Source organism: Drosophila miranda, chromosome 4 (assembly GCF_003369915.1).
Source record: "Drosophila miranda strain MSH22 chromosome 4, D.miranda_PacBio2.1, whole genome shotgun sequence".
Taxonomy (NCBI): domain Eukaryota; kingdom Metazoa; phylum Arthropoda; class Insecta; order Diptera; family Drosophilidae; genus Drosophila; species Drosophila miranda.
Genome location: NC_046677.1, coordinates 22149362 through 22169369, shown reverse-complemented (window position 1 = coordinate 22169369; position 20008 = coordinate 22149362). Strand labels below are relative to the sequence as shown.

At 40.9% G+C, this 20008-nt stretch overlaps 1 protein-coding gene across 3 annotated transcripts in view; it reads right to left on the bottom strand.

Annotated features, from left to right (window-relative positions):
* LOC108162823 (hyphally regulated cell wall protein 3) overlaps positions 1-20008 on the bottom strand; it is a 78610-nt gene that overhangs the window by 49778 nt on the left and 8824 nt on the right. The window contains exons 1-2 of one of the 3 annotated variants that reach the window (XM_033392641.1): positions 15460-16450; positions 13531-13711 (exon numbers count right to left, since the gene is read on the bottom strand). In XM_033392641.1, the coding sequence (XP_033248532.1) occupies positions 13531-13585 (55 nt within the window). In that variant the 5' untranslated portion in view covers positions 13586-13711; positions 15460-16450. Of the gene's footprint in view, positions 1-13530; positions 13712-15459; positions 16451-20008 lie in introns of those variants that run through there. The other 2 variants (XM_017297749.2, XM_017297750.2) reach the window with 2 other exon arrangements.

Genomic DNA, 20008 nt, shown 5'->3' with positions numbered 1-20008 from the left:
CGTACAGTCAGAGGTTTCAGACAAAAGATAAAGCATAATGGGGGAATGTAGGGCCCCACTGACAATGCGAGAAAAAGGGAAAATAATATCACAAAAATGTTGCAATCGACGTGATTCGATTGGTGTCGAACGGAGTAGAAGGTGCTTCAGGAGGAGTTGGAGTGGGGGAGTACATTTACCCCGAAGCAGGGATGCCCTTTGATACCCTTTGGGGATATCAAATGAAGGATATTCCAAGCAAAAGAGGGACAATTTCATAGAAGATCTCCTACTTTCTGCTACTAGAAAGTATCAAACTTATCGAAATAGAATCGATGCTATCGAAAAAGCATCAAACTGTCGAAAGAGTTTCCAAATTATCGAACAGTATTGATGTTATCGAAGATTGTTATAAGCTATTTACACTGACGACCATTCACCATCCATTTCGGAATTGGTCCGTAAGGTTTTGCCGTTCCGAAAATTTCTCAGTTAGTTAGAATCTTTCGAAATATATCGAACTTATCGCCCAAGTATCGTTATTGATCTCTCATTGGTATAAAACGTTGTTCGAATATTTATTTTCCAAAATGGTAGAACAAAGTTCGTAGTTTCCCAAAGATTACTTTCTGATTTGATCATTCCCTACCCCACTATACCTCGTCTATATATCCTCCGAGTCAAAGGGTATACACATTCCCAAGGAATATTACGCGGTGGAGAATCCCCAAGAGAAAGAAAGACATATAGAGGGAGACTCCTCATAAATTACGAGACTAAACAACGGCGCTTCAATGACGGATTGACAAATCACACAAATCCAAGCCCCAAGACAACACACAAGCAAACACAAGAAACGGATAGCAGAGAGCACAGAGCACAGAGCGGAGCGGGCCCCAAAGACTGAGAAGACTTTATGTAAGTATATATATTTTTGTGACAAATTTATGACTGACTTTGTCTCCTTCCCTATAGAGAGACGCGAGAGAGAGGGACGAGAGATGATCATCATGATGATCATGATCATAATGATTGTGGCACGTGAAGACATGCCAAATGTTTATGACTTTGGCCAAGGTAATAATTTGCCAACAAAACCATTTCTGGGGGACTGACTGCAACAGCAGCAGGAGGCTGCTTCTCCTCCTCATGACGATGACGATGATGATGGTAATGATGATGATGGGGATGATGATGGGCCATCATAATGATGATAATTTGCATTTTAAATGCGCGACAAACTGCCACAAGACAGACAGGGCAGGCAGGCAGGCAGGCACTCGATACTCGGCACGTCTCCCTGAGCATGGGGCATCTCTATGTCTGGTGGGGGGCTACCCATTTGAATACTCCCCAAGTCACATATCTAGGCATAAAGTACTCCCCATCGCAGGTCTCTCTATTCGTAGAAGGAGTCACCATATTTGGCATTGAAGAGGCCAGACCCAAAACAAAAACAAAACAAAACCTAAAACGACGAAAAAGATCGTCGTTTTGGCCACAGAGCCACCATACAAATTTGTCACACGAAATTGGTGTTTGTGACAAATAGAGAAAGGAGTCGCCAAGTATCCAAGTATCCAACTATCCGCAGAGGCAACGCGACGCAGAGGCACCCAGATGAACGCTCTTTTGAGGCGACAAGTGATTGAACTATTATGCTGAAGCCCCAAATAGGATGGGGTATAATAAACGCTCGCCCATGTGCTCTGTGCTTTGTGCTTTGCACCTCATATGCATATTGTACTGTTACCAGGGTTTTGCATAATGCCCCCTCACCCGCTCAGGCCTCTCCCCAGGAATTTGGAGTGGAGTGGATCCTCTGGTTGACGGCTTTTTTGCGTGGTGCGTGAACTATTAGCCAGAGTGTCTGTCCCCCCCAAAAAGGAGTGGCGATTCTTTAAATGGAGTTCGGGCATACGGAATACGAGTTGATTCCATGAGAAAGTCGAATTTATGGTATGATCTGTTGGCTGGAACTGAACCTAGGAGTAAAATGTATGGAATAAAGCAAGTTTTAGAAGTTAAAAGTGCCATCCAGAATGATTCCTCTTCGTTGCACCTATGCGTGCCTGTCATGACTGGAAGATACCTCCAAGAGGATGCATAGGGAACTAGTCGCCTCTGCCTCAAGGACTTTCAAACCTTATAAGCACTCCCTCGACGGTTCCTACCGTCGTAATTAGGAATCTAATTAATTAGGATCTAATTAGGAATAATCTGATAAAGAAAAGCAGCGGATCTTAGCCAATATTTACATTAGTAAATATATCAGTCATGAATTCCATCAAAACTAACCCAGAAACATCTCTCTCTCACCCTCCCTCTTCCTCTATAGTAAATTCTTAGATAAGAGAACCCAAAGATCATTTACATGCCTTGGACAATCCACCAGATAAGGGAAAAATCTGAACTTTAAAAAGTGAGACACAACAAACAGAAAGAGAGAGAGAGAGAGAGAGAGAGAGAGATACACACACTCGTACCCGCATCATTATTATCTGTGAGATACGAGTAAATCATTGTTCCCCGGCAATATCCGGGGCTAGAAGATAACGATCTCCGTGAAATGGAAAATTTTTTTTAATAGTTTTTCCCTCCTCTCCATCTCTCTCCCTTTCGCTCTCTTGGGGCAATCTTCGAATGCAGCCACACAAAAATCCACAAGAGACCAGCTAATTGAGACATCATCAGACAGGGACAAGGGGGCAAGGGAGTGAAGGGAGAGGGAGCTGCTGCAAGAAGGAGGCTAAGTAAACATTAAAGAAAAAACTCCAAGAAAATGTAGTTTGTTTTTAGCGAATTTTAGACACTCTTTTACTAGAGAAAGCTATAAACGGGAATCACTTATGGGAAATTTGTACTGCGAATCAACAAGGAACAAAACTTGGGATTGAAGGTAAAACCCAACAGAAACCTAGAGAATCCATCCCACAACTTAAACGATTGTGGTTGCTTCCTTTCAGTGGCTTTACCCCTTCATAGGGTATCCCAAGAACCTTCCCACTTTAACTGCAACATCATGAGGCAAGAAGGCAAAAGTGTAAATGGCGCATAAAGCGCCAGAGGATGTTGAAGTGGAAGTTGCAGAAGGAACGAAACGAAACGAAACGAACCTAAACCTAAACTCACGTTAAAATCAACAGAACTGGGCAACAATTTAATGGCAATTTTACAGCCTTCTATCTCCGGCTTCGAGTGCAGCCCATCGCCCCTGCCACATGCCCCACTGTACCGCTCTGCCGCTGCTGTGATAATGAAGATTAGATGGGAGAAGGTACAAGGTATGCACTCTCAAAGCTAAAAATGATTGCAGATCTTAAATTTTGTGTCATTTTTGCGGTTGGCTTTTGCAAGGACAAAACAGGAAGTCGTTTTAACGATGCCGTGGCAACTCTGGCCGCCACTAATTTGAGGTTACAGACGCTCAAAAGTCGTAAAAAAAAACAAAATTAAAAGAAGGTAAAGTGAAAACTTCATTAGAAGCCACAATAAAATATAAAAAAAAATATATAAATAAAGTGCTAGAAATTCAATTTGTTTAAAAGATATTTTTTTGCGACTGACTGATTGACGGATTGACAACTCTGACTCCGAACATTGACCTCTTGGCCAGAAGGAAAGGGACGGCTGTTGCTGTTTCTGTACTCACAATTTGGTTGCTGGTTGGTACGTGATCGCATAATGAATAACTTTCAAATTGAATAATCAAACAGACGCGTCGAGACGTATCTGTGTGCCTGCCTGTGCCCGTCCGTCTGTGTGTGTGTGTGTGTGTGTGTGTTGGGTGTCATAAAGCCAAGTCGAGGCCGAGCGTAAAAACCTGGCCAAGACTGTTTGCCCGAGTGTCTTGGGGTCACGCGCATCGTGAGGCAGGAGAGGCAAACAGAAACCAAAACACACCAACATCTCGTACCAAAAAGCTGTTAAGACTTTGACAAGATCTTTACTGTGATTTTTTTTTTTGGGCGTTCCAATGTGTGTGTGGTGGGATCATAACTTTATGGGGGAGAGTGGCAGTTGAGTGGAATTTAGAGATGAGATCTATGGGATCGCATCAGATATCAGATCGTAACGAAAGAGTAGATACATAAAATTGCACTATAGATTTGAGTTGTGATATGTGAAATTATTTAAGAACAGAATTGAACTGAATATTTCAGAGGGTGTCTTTCCTTTAGGATGTACTTTTGATGGAACTATAAAGTACAAGTATTTAAAAGAGATTCTATTTAAATAAATAATAAATCATTCTTTTGAAAATTTTCTTTTGAACATCTATACTAAATGATTTGATAACGTTTTTTGGAAGAAAGTTCAGAAGAAGTTCAAGTTCTGTTCAAAAGAACAGATAATACACAAAGTACAAAAAAAACGCACAGAGATCCATGAAAGTTCTCTTCTTAAAAGGTTTCCAAATCGTCAAATCTTTACCCTTTACATCGGCCACACAGGGTATCCCAGAAGTTCCCAGTTCTCTTGGGTGTATCTTCTCTTCTGGAGACCCGTTCCTCCCCGTATGTCCCCAACCATTAAATTGTTTAAAAATGTTAATAAGTTCTGACATTTTGGGATACACACCGACAGTATTCTACATCCCATACCATTCCATCCCACTCGAACCCAACCCAAAACCATTCCAGCCCATCCGATCATATAATATAGCTCTCTCGACCTCGCTCTCTCTCTCTTTCTCTCCTCTTTTGTCTCTTTTCTTCTCTGTCCCTTTATCTTTATTTTAATTTGTGTGTTTTTTTTGCCATTTCATCAATATTTCGCTCACGTTGCGACATTTTGTCAATATCTGCGCCAATGATCGTCGCCGTTCGGTCTGGACCCCTGCCCCTCTTCCCGTACAACCTTCAGGAGTACCTCTCTCTTTTTCTCCAGACACCCCCGCTATAACCAGCTCTCTCTTTCACCTTCTTCTTCTTGTGCTTCTACAGCTACTGTTCTTTCGTCTCCTTCTCCTCGGTTCCTGCTTTGGGAGCAGGGCGCGCGAGAGTCGTTTCAATGATTTTTTAATTGAATTCTAAAAGCGTTTTCAGTTCTGGGGGGAGCTACGCTTTGGCATCTTTCTGTATGTGTGTGTGTGTGTGAAGAGAGAATCAACCTTGTAGTACCCTGGGATACAGAGGGTTTAACGATTATGTTCATAGGTTTGTAACGAAGAGGAAGGAAGTTTATCTGGAGCTTGTACGACATTACTGAACCTCTGTCAATTGGATTTTGTTGGTTTTACTTGATATATACCTCAGTTTGAAAACTTCCTGAATGAAAAATGGTGTTAAAGCGTATGTTTTAGATGGGAATATCAGGATATATCAAGCAAATCGTAGTAACATTGGTTTTGAGGATATGGCAGATAAGATTTACATTACATTTCGCAACAGGCAGCGAGTCTAGTATACTATTTATTCAGTGATAGTGAATAGCTATAAGAATCTTTCGATTTACGAAAACCGGAGCACGCACCTTTGCGTTTTGACAGTCAATGATAAAACTTATTTCCGGATTGGCACCCACAACCAATATGGTTTTTGATCTCCTTGATATATCAGCGGCTGTACAGCACTAGCTAGATGCTAATTTTCTCTCAATCGTGTACAAAACTTCATAGATATTTCGGTACCTTTTTCACAAAGAAAAACTCAGCACAAACCTAAAAGAGTATACCAAATTCGTTGCATAGAAAACCGTAAATTCCCTGCATTTTGGAATGTGACTTGCTTCTGTTTCGGCCTGTGTTGGGGTTTGGTTTTTTTTTTTTTTTTGGAAACTTTGGATACAACTTTGAGGGTTTTGGCGCTCTCGAAGCTTTTTTAATGGACAAGACGCAACTTTGCATTGATTGTTGTTGTTGTTTTTTTTTTCGTTTGCTGATGATTTTATTGAGCACTTGTTGTAGTTGTTGCTGTTTCTGTTCTTTACCCAGTGATTGTTGGTATATTTTTTTTGTTTAAGTTGAAGTTTTTTTTTATTATTCGCTCGCGCTCTTGGACTTGACAATTACACGGACTTTTTTTCATGGCATTTCAATGACGTTCGTTAAATTTGTTCCAGTCATGGTTAACACAGATACAGCTACACACACACACACACACACACACACACACAGATACAGATACACACATTCAAATGAAGAGATACTCGTACACACTCGTGAAATTTATGGGCGCCTAACGTTGTTTTTTTGTTTCTGTTTTTAACGATGTTTATTTTTTGTTGCCTTTTGCTCATACGGCAGCCGCACACACAGTTCAAGTTCAATTGTTAATGTAAAAATGTTTTTTTTTTTTCTGTTGGATTATTATTTAATTATTTGCAGTTTTCGCTTGACCAGAATGTGGCCCAGAGGCAGGTGCTGCTGCACCATCTCTCTCATAGTTGGGAAGACCCCGAAGAGAGACCTTTTGCCGCTTAATTAATATCAATTACTATTCAATTAGTGATCGCTAAGCTAAGCGGAGCCGCTGCTATAAAAGGTCACTGGGAATTAATGAACTTTTGGCTTTCTCTCTCTCTCTGTCCATAAAAGGTGAGGCTCGGAGATCGGCAGCGAATATTGTGGAGACCTTTGGCAAAGATCGAAGAAAAGAGAACATTGATTGGGCGGAGCCCAAGACTCTTGTGGGCAAATCAAACAAAACATGAGGATGATTACAAGAGCTTTTAGGGAATACAGCAATTAATAGTCCAGAAGACAGTCCCGTCCCTATTTGAAGGGCATTTAGTTGAATATTCCCTTGATTGTCTATTTATATTACATTCAAAGTCTTCCCCCATCTTAAGAGTAATATTTACAGTCCATCATCCGCTCTGTTCAGTATAATATTTCAATCTTTCAAAAACTGTCGATCATCGTGGACCTCCCATATCCAACACACGTTTACACGGCCTAGCCTCGCACAGCCTCATGTAATAAATTGTAAGAAATCCATTAAAATTGAGTTACGAATATCAATACCAACTTTATAGCCAGTACATAAATTTTCCTGTACTTAAATTCAACTTAAGATCCAAGCAAAAAGTGGGAGCTAGGACAAGGTTCAACCTCACTTTCCAAACCGAAAATTTCTTTGTCATTTTGTAGACTCGAGAGAGCCAAGATTCATTGGCAATTGAAAGCCTGACCCTAATGACAGAGGAGGGCTGACTCTGGGAAAAGAGTTGAGGCCAACTATTCAGAGCCGTTCTGTAATGCCTGTAGATTATAGAGAACCCAACCAAAGAATGCCCGGCCAAACAATAAGCATAACTCAAGAGACGGTGCAAAAGTCAAGTCAAGACTCATTATTGATGTGGGGATCGGCTGGGACTAGAGATGGGGAGTTGGGGAGTGCACCTCTTTGGGTTCCTGTTCACTTTTCCATTATTTGAACGAAAGAATCCCTAGAAGAAGTTACATTTGAAGGAGGAATATGACTGTTATCGATCTTTGCACCGATTACTCACGATAAACGTTATTTTCATCGATCTGCGATGGTATCGGCCTCACGCTACCATCTCTAGCATTTCGTTTGACGACCAGACGTCACAGCGAAGGTTTTTGCGCGGGTGTGCCCACAACACACACGCTGGAGCCCGTTGGACATACGTTGGGTGACAATAACCGAGCTCTGAACTGAGCTCCGACTTGAGTGGCAGCCAATAATCACTGTACGAGTATCTGCATAAATACTATACATATATTTTCAACTGTAGAGTATGTACAGGAATATATTCTATGTAAAGATTTGTTCGTACAGCTGTGGTCACAAAAATAGTACTGGGGAATTTACCCACAAATCATCCATGTAATCCAAAAACCTCTGGGCGGACATTTATTTGCATGTGTTGTGTGGATATACTGGACATTTCTTAAGAGTCAATTCAAAAAATTAAAAAATACTAGAAAATAATAAGCATTCAGCAAAATACCAGACACAATACCACCTAAAAATACCAGACAGTGAAACAAAATTCTAGAAATCTATAAACAAATTTAAAAAAAAATATCATACAGAAACTTCTACAAATTTCTAAGAAAATACCAAAACATTTATATACATATTTTCCAAAACAAAAGTTTCCAAAGATCACATATTAATGATGATCCCAAGATCTGATTAGCGGTGCTATAATTATGACCACAACTGTACGAACCGAGTGTCAACCCGTCGGTCCTTAGCCCGATGTTGGGTCCCCTTCGGCCCAGGCGGAATTTTTCGTTATGTACTGTTTTTGTTTTTTATTCTTTTTTGTGTGTTATTTGCTTTTGGCTGTGACCGCGACGCGTATAATTTACACGTTTTGCTCATTTGCGATTCTAGGCTCGAAACAGAAACAACAACAAAAACAAAAAAACGAAAATGAAATGAATTAAAATCCGTACTCGATACCCAGCCAGAGAGAGAGAGAGGGAGAGGGAGAGAGAGAGCTTCTGCGGCTGCGCAACTTCGGCAAGAGGGTTCCTCCTCCCACCCCTGCCTCCACCACTCCACTCCACCCTCTTCAGACTGAGTGAAATTCCGACAAGTGGCATAATTGCGCCCTGCGGCGGCTACCGTGCCACAAGAGGGATTCCAGCGGAGAGGGCAGCGGAGGGACGAGGGCCAAGTGGCCATCGATATACACGGGAGGAACGTAAAAAAATCGCAAATCATAACTGCAGCAACAACAAACAATAAATAAGTGCAGCGCACAGAAGAGAACTGCAACTGCAACTGCAACGTGCAACGTGCAGCGCTGGGGCACCACGTAAGGCCATGCAATGCCCCCTCCCCTCCCCTCCAATTCCATGCCAAAGAGCAACAAGTGTGCGTGTCCCAAGTCGTTTCCACTGCGCGAGTGCAAAGTTGAGAGCCAGACATAAAAAACGACTGCAAATGGGTGAGGGAGAGAGAGAGGGAGAGCCACTGAGAAGCTGCTGCGCAGTCGCCTTCCAAAGTCATTGCTGCCGCTGCTTCTGCTTCTGCCGCTGCCGCTGCTGCACGCCATCGGCATATAAAGCATGCGGTGCCGAGACGAAAGCTTAAAAGCTTTTCCCCATACAAAACGACAGATGCCCTTTTCCGGAATGGAATTTAATGGCAGCAACGAAGGAATGAGTTTTGATATACTTCATGAATTATAGCCAGCCATAGGGCTGTCACCCATCTTGTAGGTAGAGTTTTTATATAAATAAATATTTTATGGAAAAATGTACACTCTCGAGGGGGTAAATCAGATATACATATGTAGGAATACTCTAAGAGATATTCCAGCTGTAGAATTAATAATTTTATTGGAAAAAATACAAAGAACTCTGCAAATAAAGCTCTTAAAGTTAGAGGCAAGCCTTGTTCTAACTAAAAGCAAAAAAGACATAGAAAAAGGGCACTCTTAAATAGGGAAAATATATAATAAATAAAATTAAAACTCAAAAAGTTAAAATAAAACCTTTAATAACCTGGTAATCTATGAGTACTGTACAGAAATTTATAAACCCAAGAAACTTTGTCCGTTTTAAAGCCCCTTATATAAATTATATAAAGTTTCAAAAAAAGAGCATCACCAATTCAGCTTAGCACCATTAAAGAAGAATCTTCTTATTACCCTCGCTTCTTATACAATATTTGCTTCTCGATCCCCAGTCCCGTCAGACCCCAAAGACCGACAGACAGACAGCAAGAAGTCAACATTCCATGGCCACTCGCAGGGCATAAGTTCGCGTCAAAGGTTTCGGAGTCAAGACAAGTCAAGCAAAAAAAAAAAACCAACAAAATCAGTGAGCAGAGGAGGAGGAGGAGGAGGGAGCAGAAAAGGAGAGTGAAAAGCGCAAAAGGCAAGCAACACACAAGAACAAAAGCGGAGAAGCAGCAGCAGCAGAGCAACAGCCGGGATGCATTATAACCTTTGCCTGACGCTGACGCCGAAGCTGGGGCTGGGGCTGGGGCTGGGGCTGCAGCGATTCGCCCCTCCTCCCCTTCTCATATTGATATTGTACAAGTATTTGTTGTCATACACTCTCCCATAAGGAGGGTATTATCCATTTGTTGGACGGGTGTGCCAGGCAGAACAGGAAGCACTTTGGCCAGAATTGGATTACTCTATGAAATGTGGAACTAACAGAGGATAAATCGATCGTAGGACAAGACTTAGAGAGTAAATCTGCAGAAATGCTTAGGTTTAACAACTGTAGATATTGGTCAGGGAAATTTTACTCAGATATTGTCAATAAACACCATCAAATAACACATATTTGAAGACAGCCAAGCGAAGCTTCTGGAAATTCTACTACTTTATCGTAGGTATTACTTTTCATAGGAAAAGTCAGTCGAAGAAAAGGTATTTTTAGAAACATTTAAAAGAAAATTCTTTAACTTTTTGTGTCAGCATAAGTTTCTTTATCATCCTTCTTTAAGTTAGCTTAAGATCGGCGTACGATTCCCGTGACTAAGAAATGGTTGAAAGTTTTTAGTTTCCTTTTTGAAAGAACCTATTCTTTTTGCCAGGGTATCTCAAACTTCGTTTTAAGCCTCCAGTAACCTTCTGGCTTGGCTTTCGTATTAGCCTGCTGCTCTGGTCTTCGAGTCTTGGCCCGGGTCTTGGCCAGTGTCGCTTCTGTATTGGAAGAATCTCTGGCCCTTTCCTCACTTCCTCGTGCTTCGACTTCAACGCTGAATCCGACTCGTTTTGCATTTTAATTTTTAACCAACGACGACGAGGCGATCTTTTTCATCATTATCATCATCATCGTCGTCGTCGTCGGCGCGTCGCGTCGTCGTTTGCTTGTTTATTTTTGTTATTTTTGATTATTTTCATTTTAAAGCTCCTTGCAGTCCGATATTTCGTATGCTTTTTGTTGCTTTTGTTTTTTTTTATCGCCACTTGTCGGCCATTTGGGCGTTCATTTGTGACTCCCCGTGTACCCCCACTCTTTATTTTTTGGGGGCTACACCCGAAGCTCTGTGCTGGAGCCCGGAGCCCCGGTCAAAGTCAAGTCAAATCGCGTTCGTTCCTTATATTTTAACTTTTATTTAATAAAAAATTTGCATGTTGAATGCTTAATTTTTGCCACAGCAATGGATTCCGGGCAGCGCTTTTGGGCAGCACCAGAAACGTTTTTTGTATGGTCAAAAGGTTGTCACAAACAGGCAGGACAGGGCAGGGCATGCGAATACTGTACAAGTTTGAGGTACAGTTTACGAAAGCATTCAAAGGGGCAACTTTTGAAGCTTTAGGTGCTTTGTGCATGAAAGCTTTTGAATGTCCTGAATGCAAGTTCTGAGCTGAAAGCTGCGTAGGGAAATGATTCTCGGAAAAACTTTCTTTGAATGTTTGTTCAAATCGTAGTTCAGAATATAATTTAAGAATATTTATCTCATTTGTGGTCTTAGGTGGCCAGATCCATGGAATTCCATCTTGTATTTCCGTCAAAGATAATTAAATTATTTTTAAACATTTATTTCTTTCGAAAATTCCAATATTTGCCATATCTTCGTTTCATTCATAAATTAATTCCAATTAATATAATTATTATATTGCTAATTGGGCGAAAAAACTTGTTCCAAAACGTGCCGTTTTGCTTACTTATTACCAGTATTGTGTTAAAAAATTGCTAAGCCACACTGGGAGAGAGAAATACAAAGAGAGAGCACGAGTGCAGCACGTGCGACAAGGAATTTCATATGATAAGGGCAGCACAAACAAAAAGGTGATCCATCAATATTGAAGCCCTAATCGGACAGTTGCAATCACTATAGCTATGGCAGACACCTTTCCTGACGTCACAGAAAAACCCCAATGCCCTCTCTTGCGGTCTTGCGGGTGACTCGGTTCGAACGGTTTTTTGGTTTGTGATCTCCGCTCTGCCTCTTACTTTTTTTTTCAACTGATTAACCGATTTATATATATATATATATTTTCGGTTTGGCTTATACATTTTTTGTGTGTGTTTCACAATGTGCATGTCGAACAGAAATTCTCGTTTTTGCATGCTGCCTGACCAAAGCAAAAGCAAAAGCAAAAGTTGAAGCTGAAGCCGAAGCAAAAGTCAAAGGTGAGGCCCCATGACATCATGGCGGTCTCTGTAGGAGACTTGTACTTGACTCCCTCCAGAGTGGCAGCAAGTGAAACAGACGTTGAAAGATCTCTCTCTTCCCCTCTCTCTCTCTCTCTGAACAGAACGTAAAAAGCGAGAACACCATTCAATCTAATTAATCCATCCACGAAACAAAACAAAAAACAAGGGAAAAATTGTCACACGCCCATAAATAAAATGTGAAAACAGAACCCGCAACCCCAGGTCTCTCTCCCCTCCCCCCTGCCCCTGCGATGGAGCCAAAGGTGAGACAAATTTACGGCAGCAGCTACAAACAAAAACAAATCGTTATAAAAAAAGGCACCACCAAGCAAACAAAAAACAAAAACAAAAACCATTTGATCATAAACTGCAACGAGAGGAGGGGCCCTGCCCAGCCGTTGACGGCCTTTCGACCACCGATCCGCAAGAAATATAAACCCCGAAACGAATCGAAAACCACAAAGAACACTAATAACCAAATAAAGCAAAAGGAAAAGAAAAAAACAAATAGAAATGAGGTGAAATGTTTGGACTATGGAGACACCCCTTAGACGTGTAGCAGATCTAGAGAATGGAATGATTCATCTGGTGTATTATTATGATTCATTAAAGCACTCGAAAGAACACTCATTAGGAAACAGCTTTGTTGAGTAATTTACCGAACGTTTAAGCGCTTAAACGTTTATGTTTTGCTGTGTATTGGGATGTCAATTAGAAGTGGCAAAAGTTACAAGAGTCTAATAATAGGAATACTATTCTTGCGAATGAGTATTGAAAGTATTTTAGTCAATGGGATTGACTAATGCCGTAGCTACAGCAGAAGATCGTTCACATGAGCGGATGGAAGGTAATGGTTGGCAGAGTCTTGGATTAAAAGCCATTTTGGGGAAAAGGAGAATGAATTCCCCAAATGTGAATGATATATTCTTATATTCTTATTCTCCCTCCCAGTGTGGCTTAGCCGTTAAAAAAGCGCACCACCTCTACTCTACCTCCACCACAAGCTCAATCCCATTCGTTTTCTTTTGAAAAATCATCAATATTCCACGTGATAGAAGTTAGCTGCTAGGCCACACTGGTTGAGAAGGCGTGAATGAACTAGAAATGTTCCTAGAAATATCTTTTAAACCTTCCATCAGTCTTTAAAACGTAGTACGATTAAAATACAATGATAGATCCTCTATTATCTGCCATTCAAACAATTGTATTATCAAAAGGAAACCATATTTTGATACATTATAGATATGTTCCTATCTTTTCATGTCCCAAGTTCCCTTGAGACCCCCATCAACCCCTTTCCCACTCCATGACGTACACGGTACTAGACGATACAAAGACGTCTCCAAAACAAGCGCGTAAAGCGATAGTTGAACTTTCAACACCTTTTTTAACTCGCCTCCCCGAGGCATCTATTGAAAGTGGAATGAACTTGGTGGCGGGGGGGAGGTGGACACAATGTGGCAAGTGGCAAGGTGGCACGGAGGGGCACACGGAGCATTACTTACCGGAATAACACCAGGCTGGCCATACTACTGTTGTCTCCGTATCAATTTCCTTCATTATGGGGGCTCAACATATTGTCAAACCACCGCCGCTGCTGTTGCTCTCTCTTTTGCTCTTTCCAGGCGGTGTGTGTGTGTGTGTGTGTCTCTTTCGCTCTGTCGTGGGGCGGGCTACAAGTGGCCTCTGCAAGTGAGAGAAGGAAAAGTGAAGGCAGAGGAAATAAGTAGTAAGTAGTGAGTGGTTAGAGGGGGGCGAGGGGGTAGAGCATGGACAAATCATGAGTCTTATAAAGTTATTTTAACACTTTTACGCTCGACCACTTCTTCAGTTAAGTTGCCAGAGCCACAGCCAGAGCCAGGCCAAAGCCAGAGAGCTTTTGCAAGCAATTTTTAGTTGTGTTTTTGGCCATTTATGTTGCTAATTTATCTTTGTTCGTTTTGTCTGTCCCTCGCAACGGTTCAGTAGTCATCATCATCATAATACTGGTTGTATCTGTGCGTGTGTGTGTGCACGTATCTTTGTATCTGCAAGTGTGCATTTGTCTAGTCGTCAAGTGTTTGCTTAATTAATTTACCGCCTGTCAAATGTATCCACGAGTGTTCCTCTCTTTACGCTTTATTTTCGGGTAATTAAATGCTATTAGATGCTGTCAAGTTTAATGCCTTTCTTGGGTTAATGTATGAATTTTCGGGTATTATTTGATAACGGTTGGATATTTTCCATAATATTTATTGTACAATTAGAGGCAGTTTCACAGATTGAAACTTAGTCAAACGCTCAGTTAGAGTTGGACACCTTTATAGGATGCATCTTTCTGATTCACCATCAACTATGCAAATTCCTTAAATATAGTATAGTGCTAGAGGCCCCGCCACGAATCAAATATGACATTAAGGCATGTCTTGGCAGCTCGTTGAAATTGGTTCGGAACTTTAACCTATTCTGTGCTTGTGTCGATGAAACAAAGGAGAAGTTTAAGGTCGCTTTGGCGGCTATCAAATATTTAAACAGCTTTTTGCATTTATATTATGCATTTTTATTTGTTGCTCTCTCTCCCTCTTCTGCTTGTTGCTGTCTCTGTTGTTGCTTTGTTTTAGGTGTGTGTTTTTTTTCCAACTCAAATTGAAATTTGAATTTACCTTTTTGATTGTTTAAACGTTGATTGCCCTCAACAAGTGTCTATTGTTGCATATTCTGTGGTACGTGTATTTGTTGCTAACTAACAGCAGTGGCTGCCGGACTGACAGATTGACTGATTGAGACGCTGTCAAGATGTCATTTAGGCTAGACCTAGTATCCGCCGTAGTAGTCTCAATATTTAGCGTCTTTAAATTATTTTCCTTTTCTTTTATTTTTTGCTGATTTTTGAGTTTTTTCCTTTGTCCCCCAGCCGAAATCGATACTTTATTTATTTTTTCGATTTTTCCTCCTATTATTTTGGTTCCCAGGCGGCATTACGGTATTCAACAGATGAATGCAACACTCAGAATTTTGTGCACCTCCGACTCCATATCGGATCTACATATATCCTTCTATTCCATCTATCTTTTTGTTTATAATTCTTTCCTCGCTTATTTCTAGTTCTTCCCTTTTAAAGCGCTTTGATGGATTGGACATTTTTGCCGTCATAGGAACTATCGATCAAAAAACAATTCTATGGGAGAAACCCGAATTGTTTTTTGGTACTTGAGTTTTCCCATTTTTTATCAAAATACAAATGGTCTTAAAAACGGATGAAATTCATCAAGATATTTTTTTCATTTAAAAATTACGAATTTCAACGGTTAAAAATGTTCTCTAATTTATTGTTCCATTTTAAAATGTTTTTAAAATTATTTTGTATTTTAAAAATATTTTTTAGATTTTCTTTTGGTAGTTTTAGGGCGACTTAAAGTTATTTCTATTTTGTTAACATTATTTTCTGGTATTACCTTTTCCTGTTGTATCGCCCACTAATTGCACTTTTAAAAAGATTAAAATTTATTTAAATTCTGCCACTTTTTGCACTCCTTTTGTTTTGGTTTTATTTATATTTAATTTACGTTTGGAAATGGATTTCTTTTTTAATTAGTTTGCTGTTTAAATTTTATGGATCTAACAATACAAATAATATATTATTTGGATAATCAACATTTGCGTGTGTATTTTGTAGCTTTGAACTTTCAAAATTTTGTTTATTTGAGGCCCGGTTTTGGAATATCTTCGTTGTTATTTTTTTTTTGGGTGACTTTTGACTTTTAAACTTGATTTTTTTGCGTTTCACTTTTTTGGAGCTCTCGGATTTGCATATGTTCGGGATTTCTTTCTTTTCACACAATATTATCACTTATTCTCCTCTCTCTCTCTCGCTCGCTCTCACACGCCCTCTCGTTCGCACGTTGTACCGTTGCACCCCTCTTTCGCTTTGCTTTCCTTCGGTGTCACATTCATTAATTGTTGGTCACGTGCACCAGAGGCTATTCTCCTGCCCGCGAAAACCGATTTGTATCCGTCGTCGTTTTGGGGGGGACACGTGAGATTTTTGTGTACAAATATCCGCCAGTAGACGTACAAAAACAAACAGAAAGCAGCTTCAGAATGAACTTTTTATATTTGTTTTATCTCCTTGCGTTTTATTTTTAGTTTTGGGATTAGTTGTGCTCCCACTCTCTGCACGAGTTGCTGTTTCAGTTGCGGTTATGTGACGGATGCGATGAGCTCCCGTTTTTTAATCACTTTTAAGCTTTTAATCTTCTTTTGGGTACAACTCCCACGCTGTAATTTTGCTGCGTATATTTTTTATTCTGGCTGTATTTACGCGCGCGCGAATCGATCACTGATAAAGCGGGAGCTTTGGCTCTTTTTTCGCACACCTTCCACTGCCCACAAAGCACACGACGACGCGAGCACGAACAAAACCGTACTGAACGAACGGAGACCCAATAAGAACGAGCCCTCGTCCAATAAGAAAAAACAACAAAACGAACAAGAGGAAGAACACACGTGCAGGCCAAAGAGAGTGAGAGAGAGTCGGACACCTTGTGAGGTGAGACAGTCAGCTGTGGCTGATATCAAAGAGAGCCGAAGCTTAAGAGAGAGAGCGATCAGTAAATGCTCACACAAGAGGCAGGTGGCTCATCATTTGGGTAGTTTTTCCTACATTTAATTTTGATTTGTTGTAACCATTTCTGTTATCCATTCAATTCGGAGCTCTTGGCTTTTTGGCAGAGCTTAAGAGAGGAACAGTAAATGCTCTCATGTGTATAATGTTGTTGAATGAATGTTCTAGGCTTAAGAGAGTCTCAGTTATCAGTGCGGTAAAGCTTAAGAGAGCGTACACAAGAGAGCAGACAGTGCTTTATCAGTACAGTAAAAGCTGACAACTGAGACAGGTGGATTTTTAATTACATATCTCCTTTCCGAAGACCACACTGTACTCTACTCTCTCACTCTTTGGATTCTTCTGGTATCTTTCTCTCTTCTATTCTGTTCTCTTCATGTGAACTGCAGTCCATATGCTCAGAGTGCAAAAAAGGGTTCACTGAAGGTCAGCTGGTCAGAGTTCAAGTGGCAATGAGAATGGGCGGCCATGACGGAATGTGAGAGAGAAACGCAGCGGCGATAAAAACGGTAACAACACAGCACCGACAAAAACAACAACTGCTCTACAACTTTAGGAAGAGGAGCAAAGAGAGAGAGAGAGCGAGAGAGGAAGACAGATAGAGGTAGAGTATTAGAATGATGGAAGGAGAGGGATAGAGAGCAGAGCCGTCTGACGGATAACAAAGTGTAGGCGTAACTATAACTGTATTTGTGGATAGGCGGCAGAGAGAGGGCGATAGAGAGAGACGCAGCAGACGCATATCTGTGCCGTCGCTGCGTCCGTCGCCTGGCCATTTGATACTTTGGCCTCGTCACTCGTCAATCAACAGAAACAGCAGTGTAGGGGAAGGGGAAGGGGTAGGGGTGTAGGGGCAGGAGCAGCGGCACAGTGGCAGAGCCAGTGGCAGCAGCAGCACCAGACATATTGCAGTTTGCAGTTGTGTTCCGTTATTTGTCCAGTGTTGCATTGCACTTTCCCCCACATGTATTTTTTCTAGGTGTTTGTCCAGTTGTTGTTCGATAGAACCGTAACCCCACTCCATCGATGGATCGCGTAAACCATCTGCATATTCATTTACCATATAATGCCATAATATTCCAATGAAGAAATCTGTGCATTATCCTTATCGCATGACATTTGTGTGTATTTTCAGTGGAAAATCGAAATCGTTGAGTGGCTCCAAATGGACGGGGAGACGACCTGAACAACCTTTAGATCAACAGAACTCAGAAAACAGCAGACAGCAGACGTCAAATAAAAAGTATAAGAAAAATAAATATATATACGTGTATATTGGATACCCCTTGATCGTGGAGTACCAAGCGTATGTTAGACTCTTGAAGAGCTATGGAAGAGGCACTACAAGAATCTAGTATGTAAGAAAAAGTAAGGGATCTAACGGACGGGGCTGTATGGAAATAGCTAGAATATTTCTCACTAGGTGGAAGGTGGAAAGACCTCCGAATGTATTTTATAAGATTTAAAGAATCTATTTCGTAGAAACTGAGGACTAGATACGTGGGCCACGACTCCCAACCTCAGGACTTGTTTTAAGATATTTGATTATCTCTCAAGAGTCCGGAGATCTTAGTGGAATGATATCAAATGAAGATTATTTACAAAATGATCTAGTTTTAAGATCAATAATTTTTTCACACTCAAAGATCTTTGGATACAACAATATTAAGACGATATTATGGTAATTCCCAAACACATTTAATCCTTAAGCTCTACTAAAAAAATACCAAAAGAAGGTTAAGCATTAAAGTCAAAATATGGAAAAATACTGCATACCAAACTCTCCTTTAAAGTAATCGCTAATTTCTCTCGATTTGGATAGTTCTTACTCTGAAATTCCTTAACGTATCGAAGCCCACTTCCTACCTCCTTTTACACTAGATAAATCCGATTATTAAGTACCCGCATAGTCGTAATACCTCAACTTTAATCACTCTTACTTGTTTTATATACAATATATACGGTACAAGTATATAAATATATATATATATATATATATAGAGTCTTCAGGCTACAGGCACAGATGAGAGATCCGCACACTTAACCCAAAACGAGACCAAAAAGGCGAAACAGAGGCGACCGGGCCATGACGGGATCGGCGGCGACGACGACCAACGACCGACGACCAACGACCGACGACCGATGCGACGGCAACGTCGACGGCGACCTGAGTTGGCGGCGAAATATTTTTAGAACTCTTGCGACCGATGTCGGCAGGAACGGCGGACGGGAGACGGCGGACGGGGAACGGGGGGAGAGATGCCAGGGGCAAAGGGGACATGCATATATTGTAGTACTTCGGTATCTGTATCTCAGGCAGAGCCCCAACCTCAGGTCTGTCTGCCTTTTGTTGTTGTTGTGCTTGCAGGGCGCTCAGCGAGAGAGAGAGAGGTCAGAAGGTCTGTGATCTTTTGCAAAAAAAAAAAAAAGCACAAAAACAATTCTCCGAACTGCAGAGAAGAACAAAAGGCAGCCTGGCGAACGTACGAGTGTGTGTGTGTTCGGGTATCTGTGAGATACATTTTTGCTTTTCATATATAGATATGTACATATATCTATATGAACATCTATCTGGGTTTGTGTGTGTGCCGTGCCTGTTGGCCGGGCAAAAAGTCAAATGACAGCAATCTTTTGGTTAGATAAATAGGTAAAAACTGAAGAGATATGTATCTACATATCCGACAGATACTACACGCAGAGAAATTAGATTTTACTTGTGGAAAAACCTTGCATTGATCCCTTGAAGAATATATCCTTTCACTTATGCGAACGTCGTCTTCCATGGAACTAAAACATAGTTTGGGGCTCCAACATTTGTCCTTCCAAGAAAGTGATTATAGATAGGGTCGAGGGTCTTCTAAAATCTTCAACAGCGGTCGACTGTGACCTTTTATTCATTCAGCCCTAAGAGGTTTCCCGTTTTTGTCCTTATTGATTTAAAAACCTTTCTTCCATTAATAAAACCCCAATTTATGGGTTTTCCATTGCATTAAATTGTTTAAAAATTCATATTAAATTATGTATATTTTTTTTTGGAACCCCACACACAAGAGATTCAACCGCAAATCATCTCAACATGAAATGAATATTTTGCCAGGGGTGTAGGCTATATATTCTCAGATCCCATACCATACATATATGCATGAATATCTCTACCTAAAACGTACGACATCCACGCAGTACATCAATGAATCAAAAAAAAAAGACTAACCGAAGAGCAGGCGACAGATCGTTGAGGAGAGCGCAGAGACCCCGTGGCAAGGTGAGAGGTGAGGCGCAGCCAGAAAAACAACAGCAGCAACAACGACAAAAGTTGACAACGAGGTAGATACTACGTATGCGGAGTACGAGTGAGTATATGCCACAGAATGCCGCCAGGC